Raw genomic sequence first — 23,636 nt, forward strand, 5'->3', positions numbered from 1 at the left:
AAAGATAACTATCCAATATCCATGGGATAACATATTTATCGATTCACTTAAAAATTACCTCTTTTAATTTTTTTCCGTTTTATAAAAAGTTTTCGAAAAGTTACAGTTTTTTTGCTCGTCACTTATAGAAATGACAGCATACGTTTGAAATCATCGGTTTTAATATTTATTATCTATTAGTTATCCCTTGGATTAAATAATAATTTATCCTTAGTTTATATTTGCGTCCGAAACATAGTTATGCCCTATACAAGATTTATTTCAATGCTATAAGACACATACAATCCACGATCTCCCACTTCAATGTAATTTCTTTGTCAACGGGACTTGTTTCTTTGAAACTTTCAATGTCAACGGGATTAAATGTCACTTCACTTTTTTCATATTTAAGTCACTTTTAAACGTCAATTTCTCTAGTTTTTCACTTTCACTAAACATGCGTTGCAGGCGTCGTCTTTTCGTTACCTGTAAAAATAATTTAATGTTAATAAAATATAACAATAATATTATGCTAGTTACGAAATAACATAAAAAAGTTGACAAAATATAAGTCATATTTTTTTATCGTGCAAAATCTTATAAGTTATATTGCCCATGTCCAAAACATGTCATTATATTATGTCACGGCAACGCCACGAACAAAGTTGTTTATATACTTAGTAACCTGTCAAATTTCAACAACGGATACGTTGTCGTTGCTATCATTTTGACATGCGCAATAAAAGGTTTTGCAGCGCATGCACTAAAAATTACGCCGACGAACACGACCAAGTTCGTATTTGGTTACACGTAAAGTTGCGTTGCCATCACATGACATGATTTTGACAAGCGCAATAAAGGATTTGCGCGATAAAAAAATTGACACGAACAAATTTTCGTGGCTAACTGAAACAGTTTTAGTTTCCTAATCTATTTACTATGCAGCATAAAGTATGAAACGTTATCAAAAAGCTTTCAAAGTTTAAAAATACCTTCACAAAACTACAAAATCGATAGTTAAAAATCGGATTTTCACATCAAATTTTACGGGTCAGAGTTACAAATCGATTTTGATATCAGATTTTTTGGTGGACGAGTCCTTTTTAATTGCCAGCGTCGCTTCGAAGCGAATCTGGGTCAAATCTTTTATAGTCATCAAGTAATAATCTTCGTTGAAATGTTTATAACTCCGCTGACGTTATGTTTTTTATGTTTAAACATAAAATGACAAGAAAATTAGAAACGGGAATAACGGTAAATTAAAATAGAATTCACATTTCTTTTCATTTCAAATACGGCCGTAAAATGTAGAAGAATTCGTTTACAGAGCAGTAACCGTACATTTTTCCGCAATAAAAACTATCCTTATCCTACCCGGCTCTCAAAGTTTTTCTATGTTAATATTATAATTTCATCTGAATCTGTTCAGCCGTTTAGACGTGAAGCAGTAACAGACAGACACACTTTCGCAGTAATTTTAGTAAGGATTTACACATGCAGTAGGCTAGCTACTAAATAAACAAAATATATATAACTCAAAATAAATTTCCTGTACATACATAATCGACAAAGGAAAATTTTGTGTATCAACAAAATTTTTAAAACTTCCGAAGAAATTGTGAGAAATATTTTCACTTCGGAAGTGCAACTACTCAAAACTTGAAAGTGCATACTGTATTAGAAATTTTCTTTGAATTTAAAATTACTTTACAAAGTCTTTGCTCATTTCTACTCGTGCTTTGTGCAAGCGACATTAAGTCAGTGTAGAGATCTTACTTTGTATAGCATCTATTCAGATACAAAGTGAAAAGATTTTCTTGACGTTTAGCTTTAAGCATAGGAAATTAAAAAGTTCTATAGCTTTAAACACAGTAATTATGCGTCGTAGACATCATAATCAGAGGGATTCTATTATTTTTTTAATATCGGTTTCTAATATCGGTTTTATAATAAAAAAATTGGATACATTTTTTACGAGAATGGTTCCTCTGATTTTGATTTTTACTTAAAGGTTTTGAAAAAACTATTCTAGGAAGAAAAACAGTAAGTATTTTTATTAGAAGATCACAATATTATAATATATATAAGCATAACACATTCAAATTAAAACACATCCAACGCTCATTATAATAATATTAATATCGTGAACACAATATACATGATGGGACCGATATTGAGTATCGGATTAATATCAGTTGGGTTACTTTCATGCAACATACGAATTAAACATACATAAAACATAAAACATAATATTATTACAAAATATACATTTTGGTTTTTGAGTTGGGTCATTAGAAGCAAGTTGGTGCAAAACGTAGTGCAAATTAATGGATATTATATTGTAATGAATTGACAAAAATTTTCTACATTTCAATAACAAAACGACATCGGTTTTAAAACCGATATTGTCTCCAATTAGACATCGGTTTTGAAATCGAAGTTGGCTCTATTTGAAATCTGTTTTAAAACCGATATTGGCTCCAATTAGACATCGGTTTTGAAACCGAAGTTAGCTCTATTTGACATCGGTTTTAAAACCGATATTGGCCCCAATTGGACATTGTTTTAAAACCGATATTGGCTTCAATTCGCATTGGTTTGAAAACCGATATTGGCTTCAATTGAACATCGATTTCAAAACCGATGGCTCCAATTCGCACCGTTTTGAAATCAGTTGGATTATTCTACTCATGCTTTGTAAATCTACAGTAAAAATACAGTGCACACAAAATTATATTGCCGATATTGAACCGGTATTAGGCTCCCATGCTCAACTATATACTTGTATTTACCTAAGTACTTATATACCTGGCGGTATGGCCCCTCTAGCAGAGTACGGGGGAGGAGCGGGTGTGGACGCAGGCTTAGCGGTGTGCACTGCGCTGTACCCTTTATGATGAAACTTTATATGAATATCGGTGAATGATATGTGATAGTATGTGTACAAAACTGATTTAATGATATTTGTTTACATATCGAAAAATGAAATATGCTAAAATACAATGGTATACATTACAAATTATTTGAATAGGTTTGCTATATAATAATTTACAAAGCTATAATATAATAATTGTAATAGCTTTAATATTGGTATGTTTTGATATGATACCAAACAATGATATTGATGAAAATGAAGATACAAAATAGGCTATATTACTGCAATGTATTCACGCTAGGGACAGCACCAGCAGAGACAGTAAACAAAAAGCTTTTTTCGATGTATGACAACGTTTGTATCATTATTCTGATATGACGTGTGCAACTTGTCGGATTTTCTCGGATTGTTTACTGTGTGTGCAAGTAGCGACCTCTGCTCCGATTTTTGCGTAATAATGAAAGAATGTACATCGTCATTTTATACGAAAAAATTTGCTTACCCAGCGAATTTCTAAGGTACGGATTGCCGTACGTAGCTGCGTATCTGAGATCCACACCGCTTTGGTTCTTATTCCCAGGCTGGGTGTATACCTGTGGTCCTGATATGGGCACTGCAGGAATAATAATAAATGTTAAATTGAGAAATTAAAAAGTAACCTCACTCATCACACTCAGGAGACAGAGATCGAAACAGAAAACCAGAAAACTCTCGATTATATCAGCTTTCAACCAAAAAATATTATTTTTTAATAGGTTCAACCGTTTAGACACACATACACACAGACAGAAGCAGACCTGTCAAATTTATAACCATCCATCTTTTTCGTCGGGGGTCCAAAAATATACAATTACTCCTCATCAAATTGTGTTGTGTCTAATAATACGCCTAGGATGCCTAACTAAAAAAATTATGAGTGCCTCAGGGGTCACTAATGAGACCTCTTCTTTTCATCGTCTATATTGATGACTTGCTATTCGTTGCTAAAAAGAGTAAGGAGTTCCACAGGGTTCTATCTTAGGCTATAATTTGTTTATTATCTATATTAACGACTTTTTCCTTGTTAAAAAAAGATTAAGTTCTATAACCGACTTATTTACATATTATTGTTTCTTTTAATAATACTAAGTTATATATACATTACCTTCTCCTGCCAAAGGTAGACCAAGGTTGTTCATAGCGTCAGTATCTTCGGGTTTGTTCGTTCGTTTTAGAGAATTGTTCTCTGATCCATTGCCGTTCGAGAGTGGCAGAGTCGACGATGTGTCTATGCTACGCGTCAATGAATCTTGCTGTGACCTGTTGATGAAATTTGTCGATTACTTTTTGTAGGTAAATTGAATACCATCGAAGAAATTGATTCAAAGGCAGTTGATAGAACTACGTCATTTGGCAGATTATGTCATTTATCAATTCAATGTAATTCGTGATCTGTCACCTGAGTTTGAACAAACGCAAATACGTAGGTCCGCGATCTGTCTATGATTCAACTTCTCTGATAGTCATCAAAAGCAGGATAATAATTTAGATAGATAAGAATTTTATAGCCATGTTTAAAATGTCACTATCGTATATATTCCAATTTGAAAGACAATTAAGTTAGATGTAACATATTATTTAAGGTAGTTTCACACCGAGATGCGACGCATTACTCAGTTTTTAATGGCGATATAAAATTAAAATTGCACAAGATGTCTCGACGCAGTGCAACCTAATAATTTATTATAACAGCATCTGCAACCATCTTCGTTGCTTAGCATTTACGACTGCACTTAAAATAATTAAAATAATCAAATAATAATATAGTCACCGTGACGATCGCTTGAGCTACGTACGTACATAATTACATATGTAAGGTATAACAAAACTAAGTGGAAATACTTTAGAGTGTGTATGTATCCCTTGTATAAGGTTCACTGTGAAAATAGTAGCGCTGAGAGTTTTTTTTTTATGTTTTGTATTGGAAGCGTCATGAATATTCAAATACAAAATTAAAAAAAGTTACTTATTCATCGCTGCTAAATTTTTCTCAACACTTTGTTTTGTTACAATCTGTATTTTCTTTCTGATCTCCTATGGCATCACTATGCAGCTAAACGAACCAAAGTTGGCTACTATACTACTTTTTCGCTAGTGGAAATTAGGTTGTACCTAAACATAATTTCAATAGAAATATCTCACCTATTAGTAGCAGTTTCGGTGGGCGACTGTACTCTCAGATGCGGCGGGGGCGCGTAGCCCTGTGGGTAGTCGTACACGTAGGCGGGGTTCTGAAATAAGCTGGAGTTCAGACGGGGCGGAGGCAACGCGTGGAACAAAAACTTCATAGGCGAAAGGCCTATGTTATTGGTCGGATTATGTCAAGTCCAATCGACAGAACATATCGATAGACTCAACTAAAGGGTTTTGTCAGAGTAGACAGAACTAAGGAGTAACTCGAATTCAAACAAACAGACGAGTATACGCGAGTTGGGGGTGAGTGTCAATTTCAACATGTTTTATGCTAATATTATTAGTAACGCATGTTATAGGTGTACCAGAATCTGATGACAAAAAGTGAGAAAATAAATTGACTCTAACAATACCGGGGTAATTTAATAAAACATTTTGATCCTTTCTTTTTCTTATAGCGGCTGATTCTGTGTGTTAAACATGCAAATATAAAAAATTATCCAATGATCAAGGATATTTTTTGAAAATCTGCTGTCAAAAATTGCCTTCAGATTCTGGTAGACCTATAGTTCTGTTTACTCTTGTTATGTCATGTCAAAGTTACTTGTGATCTGGCTTGACGTAATCCGAACATAAAACATAATCCGAACGAGAGAGGCACATATTTTAGCCTAGCGCAAATCACCTTTACAATGTAAGCCAATTTTAATAATAAGTTTGAAGAAAAGCCAGCTAGATAAAGTTTTATAGTGTCCGAATGCGCTTTACACAAGAGCACCAACAGTACAGTAGGAAATGTAAAAGAAACACTGATAGTTTTTAGGAACAAAGGCAAAGATACTATTTGTTAGTCTGTCACTCTGTCTCTTTTACCGTAGAAAACCTTTATATGAAATCCATGATAAGCATGAAAGCAAATGAACAAAATTAAGACCTAAGCCTAAACGACTAAGATCCGCTTTGTATGTCCAAAGCCTAACAGGTAATAAAAACTATTTACACTTAACAGCTTTATTCGTTATTTATGTGTTGAGGGATGGTCAGCGCGTGGAAGGAAATTGAGTTATTTTTATTTACTAAAGAAAAAAAATACGAATGTTTTTCTATGCTGTAAAATAGTTACGGGAACCAATGCAAGTATAAATATTTTAACAACCGATAATCTATTTGATGTTGCTGACTTTTTTGAAACTCGATATCAATACCAAGTTTCTGAGCATCTTTGACTTGAACTTATATTTTTACTAAACAGTATTACAGATTGGTTAATATTTTGACCGATTTAAAACGCTATTGATATGATAAGCAGATAGTTTGATTGGAGCTATCTCAATAAAATTATCTCTCTCGATCTTATCACTATACAATTATGGAGGAGTTAGGGTATTTCAGTCTTGAATAAGATACTTAGATGATATAATTATGTAGAATAACACAAAAGGCGAAAAACCTAAAATAACCATAGGGCTTTCCATAAGCATTTCATACCTTAAAGTAAGCATCATTGTAGGTAGGGTCGGAGTAATCGTTGCTATATCTGAAGGGCATCATGTCGTCCCTTATTGGCATGGGCACCGGGCCGGCCAAGGGCAGACCAGGCTTCATGTCAGAGCGATCCAGGTTTGTGTATTCCTGAGAACAAAAGATATGGTCAATGAAAAACAAAGGTATATTAAGCAATATACGCAATACGAACGAAGTGGCTTGATCCCACGACTTTTTTTAAACAGAATACAAGAGAAAAGTAAAAAATGCTATTTTTTCTTTAATTCAGTCTATTTGTTTTAAAACATGGTTTCTAAATAGCATTTGATTGGTCTAGATACATTTTTGTAAAGCCTTTAAATTAAGGAAATCATTTGGTTCCATTTAAGAATATCACGTCTAAAATCTATTAGGTAAGGATGATATGCACATTTGTACATAATATTATGCTGGGTTGACGTCTTTCGTTGATAAGTGTATTTCAATGAATATGGACTCCCAAACCACGCCCACTATCATAATTACTAGATATTACTATCACAATCGACGCAATATTGTGATAAAAGTTGTGTGCAAAAACTTTCAAATGAAGTACTTTGGAGGATAATAATATCTAGTCAGATGCTTACCATATCATAGCTCTCCTGAGGAATCTGTAACTTCACATCACTTATGTTGGAACTTCCATCGCTGTCCTTGTTATAGATGTCACTGGTGTTGACCGTGACGTCTGGTTTCTCGTTCCTCGCTTGGTTGCGGCGTCTGCGCCGGTTGCAGATGACCAATATAACCACGAAGGCAGCTATGAGGATGATGCCCGATGATACTCCGATGAGGATGATGAAGAGTGGCAGGGTTTCTGCAAAGAAGTGGGGGTTGAGAAAAGGGGATAAAGGAAGGTCAAAATCAAAGTAAAATATTTTTATTTAGACTAGATGATCGTTTGACAAAACTCATTTATACGCAGAAACCATTTTTTTTTTTCGGGATAAAAAGTAACTTATGTCCTTTCCCGGGACTCAAAGTATCTCCATACCAAACAGCACAATCGGTTCAGCAATTGGGCGTGAAGAGGTACAGACAGACAGACACACTTTAGCATTTATAATATTATTATGGGTGAATTTTATACAAATAACATTTGAAAAACTAACACAGCAAGAAAAGCCAGAATAAAATTGGAGTGAAACCTAATACAACAAAAGAAACATTTTTAAAATCGGTTCACGAACGGCCGAGTAATCGTTTCAACGATTACTCGGCATACAAAAATTTAAAAAAAAAATCCACAGCCGAACAACAACCTCCTCCTTTTTGGAACTCGGTTAAAAATTCGCACGCGAGCCATCATTTGCCAAAAAGATGGAATCAGATAATGTGATTGGTATTCATCAATACTCTATTGATAGTAGATCTAATATCCCAGAAGAGTAAAAAATGCTTTTTTCTAAAACTGAACTAATTATTATTATTGCTACCGTCTTTTAGTGTACATTTATTGAAAGACATTAGCTATTTTAGTACCGTTAAAATAAGTATGAAATGTAAATGCATATTTCTGTCACTTGAAATGTAGTCAATAATAAATCATCTGTATTATATTTTATTGACGATTTCAATGAAAAGCTCATGAATGTATAAAGTGAACCGTTTGACTCGTAAATGAAAATAACTATTTAAGGGCTGAAATTTACGCGATGCTTCGCCATTAAAATATTATCAATGGTGTTGAAAATAATAAAGTTTTATTACAAATATTAAATAGTATATACACCGTTTAGTAGTACATCGAAATTCTCATACATACGTAATACCAAAATCATTTTCTCATACGAAAATATCTAACATGTTTGAGTCATTTCTTAGCTTAAAATAGGAATTAGTGGGAATTACCTAGGTTCCTGCACAAAAATTTACTACAAAATATTTAAACACTAAAAAATATTTTTTAGTGTTTAATTAATATTTTGTAGTAAATTTTGTGCAAGAACCTAGGTAATTACTATTTTTAAGTTGAAAAACAACTCAAACATGTTAAATATTTTCGTATGAGAAAATGATTTTGGTATTACGTATGTATGAATGAGAATTTCGATGGAACCCGGCCTCTTAATATATTATAGTCTTGGTCGATTCATGCCAAAGTTTACTTCGAACTAATGGTTTGACTTCAAATGAACTTATTCAGTAAGAAGCAACGGTTTACTTAAAGCAGACATCTCAACTTATATGCTTGAAATCAACAGTATGCCTTTAAATCAACAGATTGAGTAAGAATCAACGCTCGTCTTTGAACCATCAGATTAGCCTTAAACCACTTTAAACCAACAGTTTGGCTTCAAAGCAACAGTCGACTTCAAGCCAACGCAACTTACTTATAGGCTTCAAAGTGATGGCAACATTGGCGTTGCCGTACTCGTTGGTGACGCTGCAGTTATAGATGCCGTAGTGTTTGGACTCAGAAGACCTGATGACCAGACTGGACCTAACGATGCCGTCACCGAGTTTCTCTTCGAGGGTAGCATAGTCCTGGAGAAAGAAGAAATATTAGGAAAAGAAGAAGAAATGAGTTAATATTATGGGTCAATTCAGATCGCAACGAGACGCGTACTCATTTCTAAATTTGTACTGATTTGACAGATTTCAATTGCTTGAGACGTCTTGCAAATCTGTCAAATCCATACTTTAGATCTACGTGTCGTGTTGCGGTCTGAATTGACCCTTGGATGAAAAGAAAGAAGAGAGAAATGTGGTTTAAAAAACCTACACTGAAAAGCAGTAATATTACTAAAGAAATAACAAACTTAGAACCTTACAGTCATTGATCACATGACCTTAAACTATATCTTCAAACCGGCGTGTCCATATAAACTTAAATTTATTGAAATTCGGATGAATCAAGATTCCATTAAAATTTATGAGCAATCTGTTACTAAATTCTCACATCTACATTGTTTAATGTCATTAACTAGATGACGCTTGTAACTCCGTTGCGACAAAATTCGTTTATCACGTAGTAACGGTACATTTTCCGAGATAAAAAGTATCCTATGTCCTTTTCCGGGACTCAAAGTATCACCATACCGAATGTCAGCTAAATCGGTTCAGTGGTATGGGCGTGAAGAGGTAACAAACTAACAGATACACTTTCTCGTTTATTATTTTTTTTTTTTTATGAAATAAGGGGCCCATGGACACTCGCAGCATCAGAAGAGCTGCAAGTGCGTTGTCGGCCTTTTAAGAGGGAATAGGGTAATACGGGAGGCAAGGGAAGGGAAGGGAATAGTTGAGCGTAGGGAAGGGAATAGGGTAGGGGTTAGGGGATTGAGCCTCCGGTAAACTCACTCACTCGGCGAAACACAGCGCAAGCGCTGTTTCACGCCGGTTTTCTGTGAGAACGTGGTATTTATCCGGTCGAGCCGGCCCATTCGTGCCGAAGCATGGCTCTCCCACGTCTAAAATTATAATATTAGTATGGATACTTTCAGGCTTTAAAGATTATCACTCACCGGGTCGTGTATAACACTGATCTCTCGTCCTTCAAAGAACCATCTCACATCATCTGGTTCTGGTACAGAGCGGGTCGCGCATTCTATCCTCGTGCTTTCTCCTTCTGAACCCAGTTGGGTACGGTTGGATAGGATTTGGGGCGGACCTAGGGAGAAAATAAATAATTTGATTAATGAACTAGATGATCCGGTGAACTTGGTGTCACTTCCCTACTATTATAAAGCTTTTGGACTTCCACAAATATCACAAGACTATTAGCCAAATTGGTTCAGCCGTTTTCGACTTTTAGCGAGGCTAATAAAATTTGACAATAATTTTAAATCTGTACTAGATGAATTTCGTATTACTTCTCTACTAATATAAACCTTCCCTGGACTTCCACTAATATGTCAAAACTAATATAAACCAAATCGTTCGTTCGTTTGTTCGTATACAGTGTGTAACAAAAATAAGTGATAATACTTTAGGGTGTGTACGTGTTCCTTGTAGAGAGTTCACTGTGAAAGTAGCAGCGCTGAAAGACGAAATTTTTTTCACTTTTGTATGGGCAAGGGCCCGAGCGTCACGAGTTTCCCCATACAAAAGTGAAAAAAATTGTTGGTCTTTCAGCGCTGTTACTTTCACAGTGAATTCTCTACAAGGACCATGTACAGACCCTAAAGTATTCACTTATTTTTGTTACACCCTGTATATCGACTTTTAGCGAGACTAACTAATAAAATTTTAAAATAATTTTTATTTTGTATAAATTGAATTACTTTTTCTAAAAACAACGCTTGAGATTTCCAGAATAGCGATTTTGATGTGATAGAATCTATAACTACCTAAGACTATAGGCAGTAGTGGGAAGTAGTGTGATAATCTCTATGCAAATTGCTTCGCTGTAGGTTATGTAGGAACATGTGCTGAGCTGATTTTAATTAATTTTAACATTGCAATCGATTAAAGATTGGAGATAATCTTGCACTGTTACAATCTATAGTTACTGTGCGTTCTTATAGTTCTAGTCAAAGCAGCTTTTCATCTACAAAATATCTATTTACTACGTCATCATTATAAAAGTCTGGTAATTCCCCATCTATCTGAAAATAACCAATTTTTTTAAACAGTCAGTCTATAACATCAACTTTGATAAATATAGTAGCTTCGTTTTCGATCTCTGAATATCCATCCACGGATACTTTTCAGTCTTTGATTTTTCTCATCTACCTGGTAATAACCCTTTTAGAGGTCAGTATGTTTACTCACCTTTAATAAATATAGTAGCCTCGCTTTCGATCTCTGGATATCCATCCACTGATGCTTTGCAGATGTATCTTCCAGCGGTCTCTTCATCAACATGGACTCGAAGGTTGGGAGCCTTCCCTTTGACCTGCTGAAGATACGACATTCGTAAAACATAGGCTATATAGTAGAGAATATGCGTAGGTGTTAAATTTACTTAATGCAAAATATATTATGGGACTAAAATTATTATCTTACCCATTTTTCAGTCCAAAGTCATATTATTATTTATGGTATGTCACCATTACAAACTGATTACTTTTTTATATTATCTTAAACTAATTTCAGTGTACTTTTTAATCAAAATAATATATTTTAGGGATTACATCGATTAATTATTAAACATCATGCTAAGGTTCTGCTTCCTTCAAGTCATGGTCACCACTATCAGCAATTGTTTTATCGTTTTTGGACCAATAACAATCATCATGGTAAGCACTTACCCCGATTTTCCCCGGCTCATGGAAGAGCCATCTGATTTCCGGCTGGGGCTGGCCATCAACATCACAGCTTAAGGTAACAGTGGAGCCAAGTGTAGCTTCTATGTTTTGTGGTCGGGTACGAAATGAAGGTGGATCTGGGAAAAATATTTATGATAATTCTAAAGTGTTCGGGGAAGAATATACTAAAGCGCTTACTACCATTGCATTTCTTGCGGTCATTTTTAAAAGATAATATTTGGGACTAAACGCTAACTTCTTGAGTATTATACTATCGAATAAATTGATTCATAGGCACTAGACGGACCTATGTCATTTGGTCAATTCAGTGTTAGCTGTGATCGGTCGGATGGGTTTGACTTAACCGACCAAATTACTTAGGTCCACCATCTGCCTAGGAATCAACTTCTCTGAGAGTACTTTATTGGATTGAAACAGTAGATTGATGGACAATCTCTGTAGACTTTCTCTAGAATCAAATGTGTCTAGAATATAGATGTAGATAGATGATCTATAAACCTTTATATAAATCACTAGACATGATGTTGTTGTTAGATAGTAAAATTTACTTTAGCATAAAAAATAGTCTTCACATTTAAAGTGCTCAAACTTATTAAATCGACTTAACAAAAAACCACTCGAAACTACATTCAACTGGGTTGGAAAGGCATTTAAAAATTAAAGCTGGGTACTCACAGGTGACATTTAAGGTAAGTGACGCTTCACTCCTCCCAGCAGAGTTGCTCACTTCGCATTTAACGGCTGCTTTATTGTGTTTTCGGGACACATTGAAGATAATCTGAAAAATGACATCTTTTGAATTGTGACGTTATTGTTATAGATTGAAGTGGAATTTTTGTTTGCGTTTAAAAGGTCTGTTCTTGTTTAGCATTGAACATACACACTTATGCGTTACATAATAATGGTAATAATATTGTACTTTAATAAGTTAGAACTATCCTGCTGTATGTTCGTCTGTCTGTCCATCTAACTGTGTTTGCACAATAAAATATATTTTATTAATTCATCTGTCTCCCTATCCTATTCGTAACACTTCGCGCTTAAACCACTTTACCGATTGTAATGAGATTTGGTATGGAGATACTTTCAAACCCGGGATATAGGATTTTTGCCTGAGAAACATATAGTACAGTTTCAATCAAATTTCAGGCAACACCTATTGTTTTATAAATTTTAGAAAAACAATTTGGAATTCTGCCTTCAAATCCATATTTTAAAAAAACTAAAGTGATACTCGTATTTAGTCTTTTTAAAATACGCCATATTAGTTAGATAATTTGGAGTTTACGATTTTTACAAGGTAACCATCTAAAAATCCATTATGCGTGTTATTTGAGAAGCCTGAAAATATCATGGCCATTTTAAACTAAATTTTAATAAAACTACGTTCTGTTCGCAGCTTCGTTCTAAATGTATTTTTAAGCTCTTGCATAGCTTTTATCGGCGACCAAGAAATTACGTAACGAAAATAAACTTAACACATCGTCTAACGTCGTTTCAGTTCGGCAGACTTTGGCACGGTGTTCACGGATTCTAGACGTATGCGAATTATAATTGCATTATAAAATGTTATGCAATTGCTTTACCGCGGCAGTCCCCGAGTGCCACATGTATTTTTTTCGGGCTAAAAACTATCCAAATTCCTTTACCTGGGCTCAAAATATCTAGTTATCTACATAATTATTCTTAAAAATTTATTCAGAGATATAAGCGTGAAGGGACAATAGAAAGACAGACAGACAGAAAGCTAGAAACAAAATCTTTTATCTCTCTCTCTCTCTCTCTTTCTCTCTCTCTCTCTCTCTAATCTCATTGAAATCAATTTAATGCTTATTGAATGAAATGTAAACATGAATATTACGTGTGCAAACTAGTTATATTTCTCATTACACCTAGCGCTCTCTTATTATGCTTTATAACACAATAACTGCTCCAGTCCACGTATAAAATTACGTGGAGAATAATATTTGCACATAACCATGAAACGAGCCAGCAACCGTAAAGCCTTATGGTCAGTACGAACATTCATGCATACTATACGAACTTGTAATAAAACCGCGTGTGCACACGCCTTTATTTCTTTTTCTTATTACCCCCGTAATATGTGTATCGCTCTGAATAATAACTTTGAGCCGTTTTTCTTTTTTTTCTGCAAATAATTTTTAATAAATGCTACGCATTGGGTATTCCATTGGGTGGGAGAGCCATGTTTCGGCACGAATGGGCCGGCTCGACCGGAGAAATACCACGTTCTCACAGAAAACCGGCGTGAAACAGCGCTTGCGCTGTGTTTCGCCGAGTGAGTGAGTTTACCGGAGGCCCAATTCCCTTCCCTGTCCTCCCCTTTTCCCTTCCTTTCCCATCCCTACCCTCCCCTATTATCCTATTCCCTTTTAAAAGGCCGGCAACGCACCTGCAGCTCTTCTGATGCTGCGAGTGTCCATGGGCGACGGAAGTTGCTTTCCATCAGGTGACCCGTTTGCTCGTTTGCCCCCTTATTTCATAAAATAAAAAAAAATATTCACCCCATACAAAATGCTCTTTGGTTGTCATTCTTTCAAGTGACACTTCTCAACAAAGTGGCTCTAATATAATGAGGGTTTTATGGCGCTGTGCAGCCATAGGGTATATCGTGTCAATTGTCGTGTCAAACAGCTGTCACATGTCACGATATAACTGTCATATATCTGACACGACATTAGACACGATTCACGAAAGACCCTACTGTCACTCCGGTGGCAAATGATAATTATATCGACAATCCTCATTCGACGCCAAAACATACTTTTAGTTAAATACATATTTATTTGAATTTAAATTCTCTTTACAGATGATTAAGCTTTTACAACCATTTTTGAACAGATGTTCACTTCAAGATATCAGCTTCATACATAAATTACATAATTGTAGATTAGAGGCTATATTTTAACCTTTGATACACCCACGGAACCTTTTCTGTATCAATTTAGATCATTATGCTAATATATACAAATACCTATATCTATGCAATATTCAAAAATGTACACACATAATATATGCGTATTAGAAGTATAAAAATGGTTGATACATCTTCTTTGACACATTTCGTCTCCAACTTTGGTGATAAACAAACAAAAAAATGAAATCTGTGAGTACATTTTGAATTCAATTTTGATTTTCTTTTATTTTTTAATTTTCTGTTTTATTCTTCGTTACTTATTTTTATTATTTTAATTTTAATTCCTATTTTACGAATGTAGCTTTCATTATTTTTACTATTAAAGCTTTTATTTTACTAACAGCTTTAGTCACATATTTAATTAAAGTAATATTGTTGACAAGTGTGACTAAAATTTTAAATTTTTATTTCCAAGATCGCACCAAACATTTTGCGTTTCCAATGTGTGTACATTTCGTTCCAAAATGCAATTCTTGAAAACATTTAGTGATACCATTTTTGGTCTTCTCTTTATCAGCTTTTCGACTTTTCCGTATAAGTTCAGTAGGATGTACCTTTATATCTTTTATTTACCATAAAACATCAAGGTTACTAATTACTATACAAACACTGACCTATCATCAACTTAATTAATTTTAATTATTCATACAGATTCAAAAATGTAATAGGAAGTTGTTTTTTTTATATGAATCAAATTAAATGTTATTGTTCATTTCTACGATAAAACAGAAGCAATTTTTTCATTTATTATATTTTGTAGCTTCAATTTTATGCTCGTATGCTCATACAATTTTAAAATTCTCAACATATTTTGTAACTCAAATACAGTCCATTTTTACATATTATAATTAATGGTACTACATTTTTACATACTTAGTGTAATTTAGCTTAAGCTATTATTGTTATTTTCCACCTTTTTGGTAAAAGGTGGCCCCGTGCGAGTTTCTTACGCCGGTTCTTCTCGGCGGGGTAGTTCCCGAATTTCTAGTGAAAAGTGTTAACTTTGTTAACCTACTTAGAAATAAATATTTTTCATTTTATTTCAAAGCTGCTTATTTCTTAGTAATAATATTATATTCAGTACTATTTCTCTTCAGATTCAGATTCCTTATTGTTTTTATAATATCAATAGCGTGTTGATCACAAAGGAGCTCATTTTTTTGTCGATTTTAAATGCTCATTTGAGTTCATCGTGATCAGATCTGTTTTTTAATTTTTTATGTTGATCGTAAAAGCTCACTTTTTAATGGTTCATTGATTAAAATACATGTTAATTCCAGTTCATCGTATTGGCTGTTCTTATCGCGGTGGCAGTAGCTGCCCCTGTCGAACAACTTTACGAGAGGAACGCCGAAATCCTGAAGAGCAGCTTCGACAACCTTGGCATTGACAGTTACAGCTACGGGTAAGTGTCACTATAATGACAAGTCATCACCATGATGATAGTTCAGTCATCAGTAGTGAAAATGAAGATTATCCACTAAGGCTTCTTAAGACTATCCTTTGCTGATCGGCCGCCAAGTAATAAGACCAGGGCCTCTATCATGAGCTCTTAAATCCATTCACGTTACGTCCTTATACTTACTGTATAAGGACGTAAAGTGAATGGATTTAAGAGCTCATGATAGAGGCCCAGTGGATCGTATTATAATTTAATTTAAATATTATATTATTATTTATTGGTATAAATTTAGTTCAAGGATATTAGGAAGCTAAATTTTATCATAATGAGTGATAAATAGCTAATCATTCCTAACATCGTCATAATATTGATGTAGTCTGTGATCAGTCTTATGATTTTCAAAATTTTAGAAGATCCAATTTCTAGTGAATTTCCAACAAATCTTCTTTCACCATTTTTAATCCTTACTTTCTTTTAATTCACACAATTTTAAAAACAACTAAGTGCATTTTCACCAATATTCTCCTTACTTTCACAATTTTCAATTTTTTTTACAGAGTTGAGACAAGCAACGGCATCTCCCTCGTCGCCAACGCCGTTCTGGAGCAAGTTCCTCTGCCCGAAGGTGGATACACCGAGGGTCTGGTCGTCCGTGGTGAATACTCCTACCCTGGACCCGATGGCAGGCTCTACAGAGTTCAATACATCGCCGACAAGGATGGCTTCAGACCCATCGGTGAACACATCCCCGCTTAAATAAATTAATTCTGCTACTCCCATTTTCTTTTTTCTTGGTTTTTTACCAACTTTTCCACTATTTATTTTGGTTTTTCACCAACCGCGTTACCAAAATTTAAGTTTAATATATATCTATACAGTGTGCAATTAAACCTTCCTGCCAAATTTTGATACATTGATTCTCGTAAAAAATAAAAATACACCTATTTTTTCTTCTATAATCAGTCAGTACTAAAATGTTGAGAAAAAGCTTCCGAAAGTTATCCTAAAAAACACTACAATTAATGGACACGTCACGTCGCCCGTGCGTGACCGCGCGCGCGCCTCCCCCCGCATCACCCCCGCGCATTCCCCCGCGCCGTGAGGGACCGTTATGCAACTATTTAAATGGGATAAAATATGTAATTAAAAAAAAATAACACCCAATTTTTTTTGTTGAATAGACTCTCCTAATGATATCAAAGCCCTGGAAAAAATTTGGCAGGAAGATTTAAATACACCCTGTACATTGCGTTTGCCACACATCAAAAAATAAAAATTTTTGGTAATCTACATTTTTATAAAACGACTAAATGACAGCAATTCCGTTCAAATCATATTTATGAAATAAAAGTATCCCATGTCCTTTCCCGGGACTCAAAGTATCTCCATACCTTTCAGCAAAATCGGTTTAGCGGTTTGAGCGTGAAGAGGCAACAGACAGATAAACACACTTTTGCATTTATAATATTAGCATAGAAGGACACTCACCATCTCCTCAGCATAGTCCCCAACCACTGGATTGTTGTTCAGGTACCACCGGTACATCTGGGGAGGGGGGTTCGAGTCCACTTCACAAAGGAACCTGGCTTCGGTACCTTCTGGTACCCGACCGTTGACGGCTCCAGACTTTACGGACACGTTGAGCTTAGGCGCGTATTTCACCTGAACAAAATGATTCATTGTCCTAAGAACTGAATTATATCTTCAGCAGTTAGTAATGATTTTGTTCCTGGTTAGGCCTACGTATAGATGAATTAGTTTCCTCTGTGATAATTCTACTTGGTAAATTTCACATCTTTAAAGTATATAAGTTGGTGAAATGTAATGTAAATTTTTAAAAGTTATTTGGATGTTACCAGTGTTGCGCCACGATTTGGTGGAAACACTTCATTTTAACGGGATAAAGAGTATCCTGTACTTTTCCTAAACCTCCAAATATTGTAAATTTTTTGTCAAATACATTACAAGTCACAACACTTTAAAAACTCTCGGATCTGACTTATGAATATAGAATTTCATACCTCAATATGCACGGTTGCCATCCTATACGCTCTATCCGCTGTGTTTTGCGCCTGGCACGTTAGGGTCTGATTGTGGAACTCCTTGCTCGGCACCAGCCGTAGTACAGACCTGGGAAAATGTGCAGGTAAATTGATGTCACTTGAAATCAATGTCGCAATTTACTGCTTTTTCAAGATGAACTTTTTTTATTTTTTTGGGTTTCAATTTGACTTCCCTTTTTGGAAAGAATAATTATTATGCTATCCTACTTAATATTATAAAGGCGAAAGTTTGTTTGGATGTATGGATGTGTGGATGTATGGATGTTTGTTACTCTTTCACGCAAAAACTACTGAACGGATTTTAATGAAACTTTAAAATAATATAGCTTATACATCAGAATAACACATAGGCTACAATTTTAACCGACTTTTAAAATGGAGGAGGTGTTATGTTCGTTTTCTTATATTCAACGATTACTCCGCCGTTTGTTAACCGATTTTCAAAATCTTTCTTTTGGTATATAGGGTATCATCCCAATTTGGTATTATATTCACAAAAGTGGTGATCTGATGAAGGATCCATAAGTAATCGAGTACATGTAGTGACTTCGGTTTCATGAGAAGTATTCTAAGCATACGCTACCAACAAGTAAGATTTTGCACCGGGATGTACCTGGTATACCGTGGTTCGGAAGGTGCTGAGAGAACTCCTGATTCTGTATAGATACAAGTTTGGGAGTTTCGGCGTTGTTTTAAGAACAGAAAGCATATGCTACTATGCAAATTACATTCATCATCATCATCATCATCATCACTACCATATTATACCATTTCATAGTCTTTTAGATCGAGACTTTAGTTTGTCAAGCGATAATTAAAAAAAATCTATCCCTACCTAATATTATAAACCTGAAGAGTATGTTTGTTTGAACGCGTCAATCTCAGGAACTACAGGTCCGATTTAAAAACTTATCTCAGTGTTAGATAGATCATTTATCGAGTAAGACTATAGGCTATATTATATTATATTATCACGCCAAGACTAATACGACCGAAGAAACTCAGGAAAATGTGGGAAAAACGGGGAAAATATTTTACGGACATCTAGTAGAATATAATATTATGCATTGGCCGCGATTTTGGCTTGACTTGAAGCTTTGTGACAGTCAAAGTAGTCTCTTACCTGGTTCTAAACCTCTGCTCATCAGGAAGAGTCTCCACTCTGTTTTCCACGCCCTGCGTGATCACCATCTGGTTACCGTCAACCCAGGTTATCTGTAAAACAACCAGAAGTTATAACTGTGACCCTGGTTAACTATTTACATAGTCTGGTACTAGGATCAAGGCTACATAGTGTCCAAGCTGGATCTCAAAAAAACTGACACGACCAGTGTCTTAGAGTACACTCAGGATGGACCTTACATGCCCATCATCTTGTCAGAACCGACCAACCAATTGATCAGCCTGAATTGTCCTAACCAAACATGGAAATTAGAAATAACATGTTTCCAACATGGGAATTGAACCCACGAGTCAAGAGCCACATTCTCAACCACAAGACCACGGAGACGTTAAAGTGCTGATAGTGCAAAACGTAGCTGTAGCTGGAACATCAATCTATCTACTGGAAGACACACATTACAAAGTGATACCCACCTCAGCAGCAGGTTTCCCCCCCTCAGACACGCACTCAATATCAACCACCTGGTTCTCCGTCGCGTCTATGAAGGCACCCTGGATGATGCGTGGTGGCTGCGGCGCGACCAGCACAGTGAGCTGCGCGTACCTTGACCTTATTGGTGGTTCACCTGAAATGGGATGAAAGGTTAGATGGTGAAGTAGGGTGATTTCTGTAGCACCTCCATCGTGGGTATGGCAGATACAATAGATTTTCAATTGTTATGCGGCAGCCGGCTGCCACTTGGGGATTGATGGGTTAAGACTTAATAAGAGTATTGCCAAAGCCGAAGATTCTTTAGAGGAAAGAAATGGTAAGCTGGCAGCTCAAAAAGCCATTATTGCAAGAAACGAAGGTTCTCTTCTTCAGAGGAAACTGGAAGGAGACGAGAGGTTAGATGGTGATGTGAGATTTCTTTAAAAGATATCAGAGAGGAAGATTAATACAAAGGTAAAGATTAGTTTACTTCTCTAGAGAAAAGTGGAAGAAAAGGGTATTTCCAATAGGGATGATGACAAGGTCAAAGATAACCTGATTTTTTTAATAAAATAAAGACATAGCGAAAAAAAATAAGTATTTCCAAAATTTCAGCTTCATAACTTATGTATTTTTTTTTTTGTTATGAGCCTTCAGTTTTAATAAAATGCCTTAATTTTTGTATACCATTCGATAAGTTATGCAATTCATAAAAAAAATCTTATAAAACTACTTTCATAAACGCAATATTTAACATAGCTATCGAACAAACTACCTAAGCGTGACGTCACAGTTAGGTCACAGTTAGGTATATCTTGGAGAGTTTTTAAGCTATCTAAGTCATTTTTTCACCGATATTCAAATTTTTTAATGGTCCTTCACTTACCAACAAGAAAAAAAAAAATTCGTCATGCCTATTGGTGAAATGGTTACGCTTCTATATTATAGAGGTAGGTTAGGTTATGTCTTCGATAATATTGGTACATTTTCTTGAAAGAGACAAGTAGCTATGGGTCGTACTTTAGTACTTACCGTTAAGTCCAGAGCTGACTTGGCACTGGTATCTGCCATCGTCTTCTAAGGCCACGTCTCTTATGTCCAAGGAGTAGTCACCTGAAAGAACGAAACAGCTGTTATACACGAGACAATACATATTTACTAATATTATAAATGCGAAAGTGAGTCTGTCTGTCTGTCTGTCAAATTTGATGAAAAGTATGGTGATACTTTGAGTCCCGGGAAAGGACATAGGATACTTTTTATCCCGGAAAAATGTACAGTTCCCGCGCGATAAACGATTTTTGACGCAACGGAGTTGCGGGCATCATTTAGTATTAATGTATATTTATAACGAGCTTTTGCCCGCGGCTTCGCTCGCGTTAAGAAGTATTATTATATACAAAATTTATCCCCTATTTTAACCCCTTGGAGGTAAAATTGATCAAAATCCTTTCTTAGTGGATGCCTATGTCATATCATTTACCTGCATGCCAAATTTCAGCCTGATCGGTCCAGTGGTTTGTGCTGTGCGTTGATAGATCACCATGTCAGTCAGTCACCATTGAGTTTTATATATATAGACTAGATAATGCCCGCGACTCCGTTGTGCCGAAATTAGTTTATCGTGCGGGAACCGTACATTTTTCCAGGATAAAAGTATCCTATGTCCTTTTCAGGGACTTAAAGTATCTCCTTATCAAATTTCTACTCAATTAATTGTGTTTCGTGAAAGAATCTAGCTTGGTTTTAGGCCTGGGAAACCGTGCATTTTAAAGTCATAAAATATGTAAATTCCATAATATGCCAAAATGTACTATCATGAATAACAAACATTGGCGAAACAAAATACAAATCCTTTCGGCCTAAATTCAACCTTAATTATATTATAATAAGATTCGAAACCGTTTACCAGTTCGCGAATGTACTAAGTCTTGTAATCACTTGTTTAAAATTCGACCTTGTTGTTATGAATTTAAGATTCAAAATTACGAATTCTCGAATGTACACTGAAGAAGAAAACTTAAGGTACAGTCGCGCGGTAAATCCCTCATCGAGCGCGTAATGTACAGTCGTCTTCAATTGTGCTTCCGAAATTTATGTCTGCCTACGTGCGTTAAGCCTGTGATACACATACGAAGGAACTGGCATTTTTGCAGTTGGTAAACGAAAGTTTAGGTCATATTTTTAAGCTTCGATGTAAATGGAGGGATGTGTGTCTATCTTTCTGTCTTAAGAGGGCGACTAACCCCAAAAATCAAACATCGTCCTTCTCTCTTCACACTCACGCCCGTCTTTCATATGCCAGGTGAAAAAGAACGACGCGAATTCATCGCCAAATTAGTTTTTTCTCAATAACTCGATAAATATGCAACATTTTAAAAATCCGCTAGAGTCGATCTCTCAATGATAGAATTTTATACAATGTGTTAAAATATTTACTTAGTTCAATGCACGGTTGTGGCAATAAATTAAAAATTTGTGAAAATTAGATGCATATTTGTGATTCTTTTCTATCGAGAAAATTTTAAGATATCGTGTTTTTGCTCAGATCGAATTCTTGGAAATATAATGTAGTATCTAATTATAGAAAATGAAACAATTCGGGGCTTATTTTCAAGTATAAAAATGAATTATAAAATCGACACTTTAGGGTAAGTTGCCCCCTTAAAACAATGACATTGCTAGCTTGTGTCAAACATTAAAATTGTTAGCTGTCAGTTTAAGATTTAGGGCCTGTTTCACCACTTCCTGATAAGTGTCGAAGAGGCTTTCCACCGCTTTCCCGAGCGTTAGAAGACGATGCCACAAAACCTTTGATTGCGCATGTCCAAAATCCAAATCATGTCATGTCTTGGCAACGCCAACTGTATACGACTTGACCGTAATCAAATATAAGCAACTTGTTGGTGCGGTTGCCATGGCATGACATAATTTGTACATGCGCAATAAAAGGTTTTGCAAGCGCCAAAAATAGAGACAATTGGCTGTCGCCACCGAGTTGAGAGTACCGACTATATAATAATAATATGATATTTACTTCTATTTCTTTCGAACAAGATGCAAAATGCAAAAGCATTGTTTGGGGCTCTTACGTTTCATAGATTCGGGTGTTTCCGTGATTACGACAATTAGCGAAGATTTTCATGCGCATTATTAATTTGGGAGTACTGTACTACATTTTTTCACACTGAATCTCCCGCGTCGTAACGTTACGAAATCACACATTTTTCACTAGTCTGTGAATCAGTGGCGTTAGATCATTCACCTATTACGTATGCTCTAATTTTGGAGTATAATTTATAACTGTATATTCAAGTGCTTTTTATACTGTTAGTTTATTATATGACTACATATTTTGTATTGCATTTTTTTTTAATGAAATAAGGGGGCAAACGAGCAAACGGGTCACCTGGTGGAAAGCAACTTCCGTCGCCCATGGACACTCGCATCATCAGAAGAGCTGCATGTGCGTTGCCGGCCTTTTAAGAGGGAATAGGGTAATAGGGGAGGGTAGGGAAGGGAAGGGAATAGGGGAGGGTAGGAAAGGGAATAGGGTAGGGGATTGGGCCTCCGGTAAACTCACTCACTCGGCGAAACACAGCGCAAGCGCTGTTTCACGCCGGTTTTCTGTGAGAACGTGGTATTTATCCGCTCGAGCCGGCCCATTCCTGCCGAAGCATGGCTCTCCCACGTATATATTTACCTTTAATATACCTTTTGGTAAGGCCAAAAGGTATATTATAGCTTCAAACCAATTTTGGTGACTACGGGAAACGGATTACACTAATATCATAAATTCGAAAGTGTGTCTGTCTGTCTGTCTATCTGTCTTTCGGTCTGTTACTTCTTTACGGTTAAAACGCTGAACCGATT

The 23,636-nt window shown here is 35.6% G+C and overlaps 1 protein-coding gene across 5 annotated transcripts in view; it reads right to left on the reverse strand.

Annotated features, from left to right (window-relative positions):
• Positions 1–422: 422 nt before the first annotated feature.
• The window catches only part of LOC121738064 (irregular chiasm C-roughest protein-like), a 101,752-nt gene continuing 78,538 nt past the window's right edge, over positions 423–23,636 (reverse strand). For 2 of the 5 annotated variants that reach the window (XM_042129887.1, XM_042129886.1), the window contains exons 4-20: positions 20,796–20,876; positions 19,766–19,917; positions 19,293–19,384; positions 18,128–18,236; positions 17,595–17,768; positions 12,442–12,544; positions 11,749–11,882; positions 11,270–11,396; positions 10,021–10,166; positions 8,887–9,040; positions 7,141–7,370; positions 6,515–6,658; positions 5,036–5,124; positions 3,999–4,153; positions 3,357–3,467; positions 2,788–2,868; positions 423–465 (exon numbers count right to left, since the gene is read on the reverse strand). In XM_042129887.1, the coding sequence (XP_041985821.1) occupies positions 431–465; positions 2,788–2,868; positions 3,357–3,467; positions 3,999–4,153; positions 5,036–5,124; positions 6,515–6,658; positions 7,141–7,370; positions 8,887–9,040; positions 10,021–10,166; positions 11,270–11,396; positions 11,749–11,882; positions 12,442–12,544; positions 17,595–17,768; positions 18,128–18,236; positions 19,293–19,384; positions 19,766–19,917; positions 20,796–20,876 (2,117 nt within the window). In that variant the 3' untranslated portion in view covers positions 423–430. Of the gene's footprint in view, positions 466–2,771; positions 2,869–3,356; positions 3,468–3,998; positions 4,154–5,035; positions 5,125–6,514; positions 6,659–7,140; positions 7,371–8,886; positions 9,041–10,020; positions 10,167–11,269; positions 11,397–11,748; positions 11,883–12,441; positions 12,545–17,594; positions 17,769–18,127; positions 18,237–19,292; positions 19,385–19,765; positions 19,918–20,795; positions 20,877–23,636 lie in introns of all 5 variants that reach the window. The other 3 variants (XM_042129888.1, XM_042129889.1, XM_042129890.1) reach the window with 3 other exon arrangements.

This window comes from Aricia agestis, chromosome 22, assembly GCF_905147365.1.
Source record: "Aricia agestis chromosome 22, ilAriAges1.1, whole genome shotgun sequence".
Classification (NCBI taxonomy): domain Eukaryota; kingdom Metazoa; phylum Arthropoda; class Insecta; order Lepidoptera; family Lycaenidae; genus Aricia; species Aricia agestis.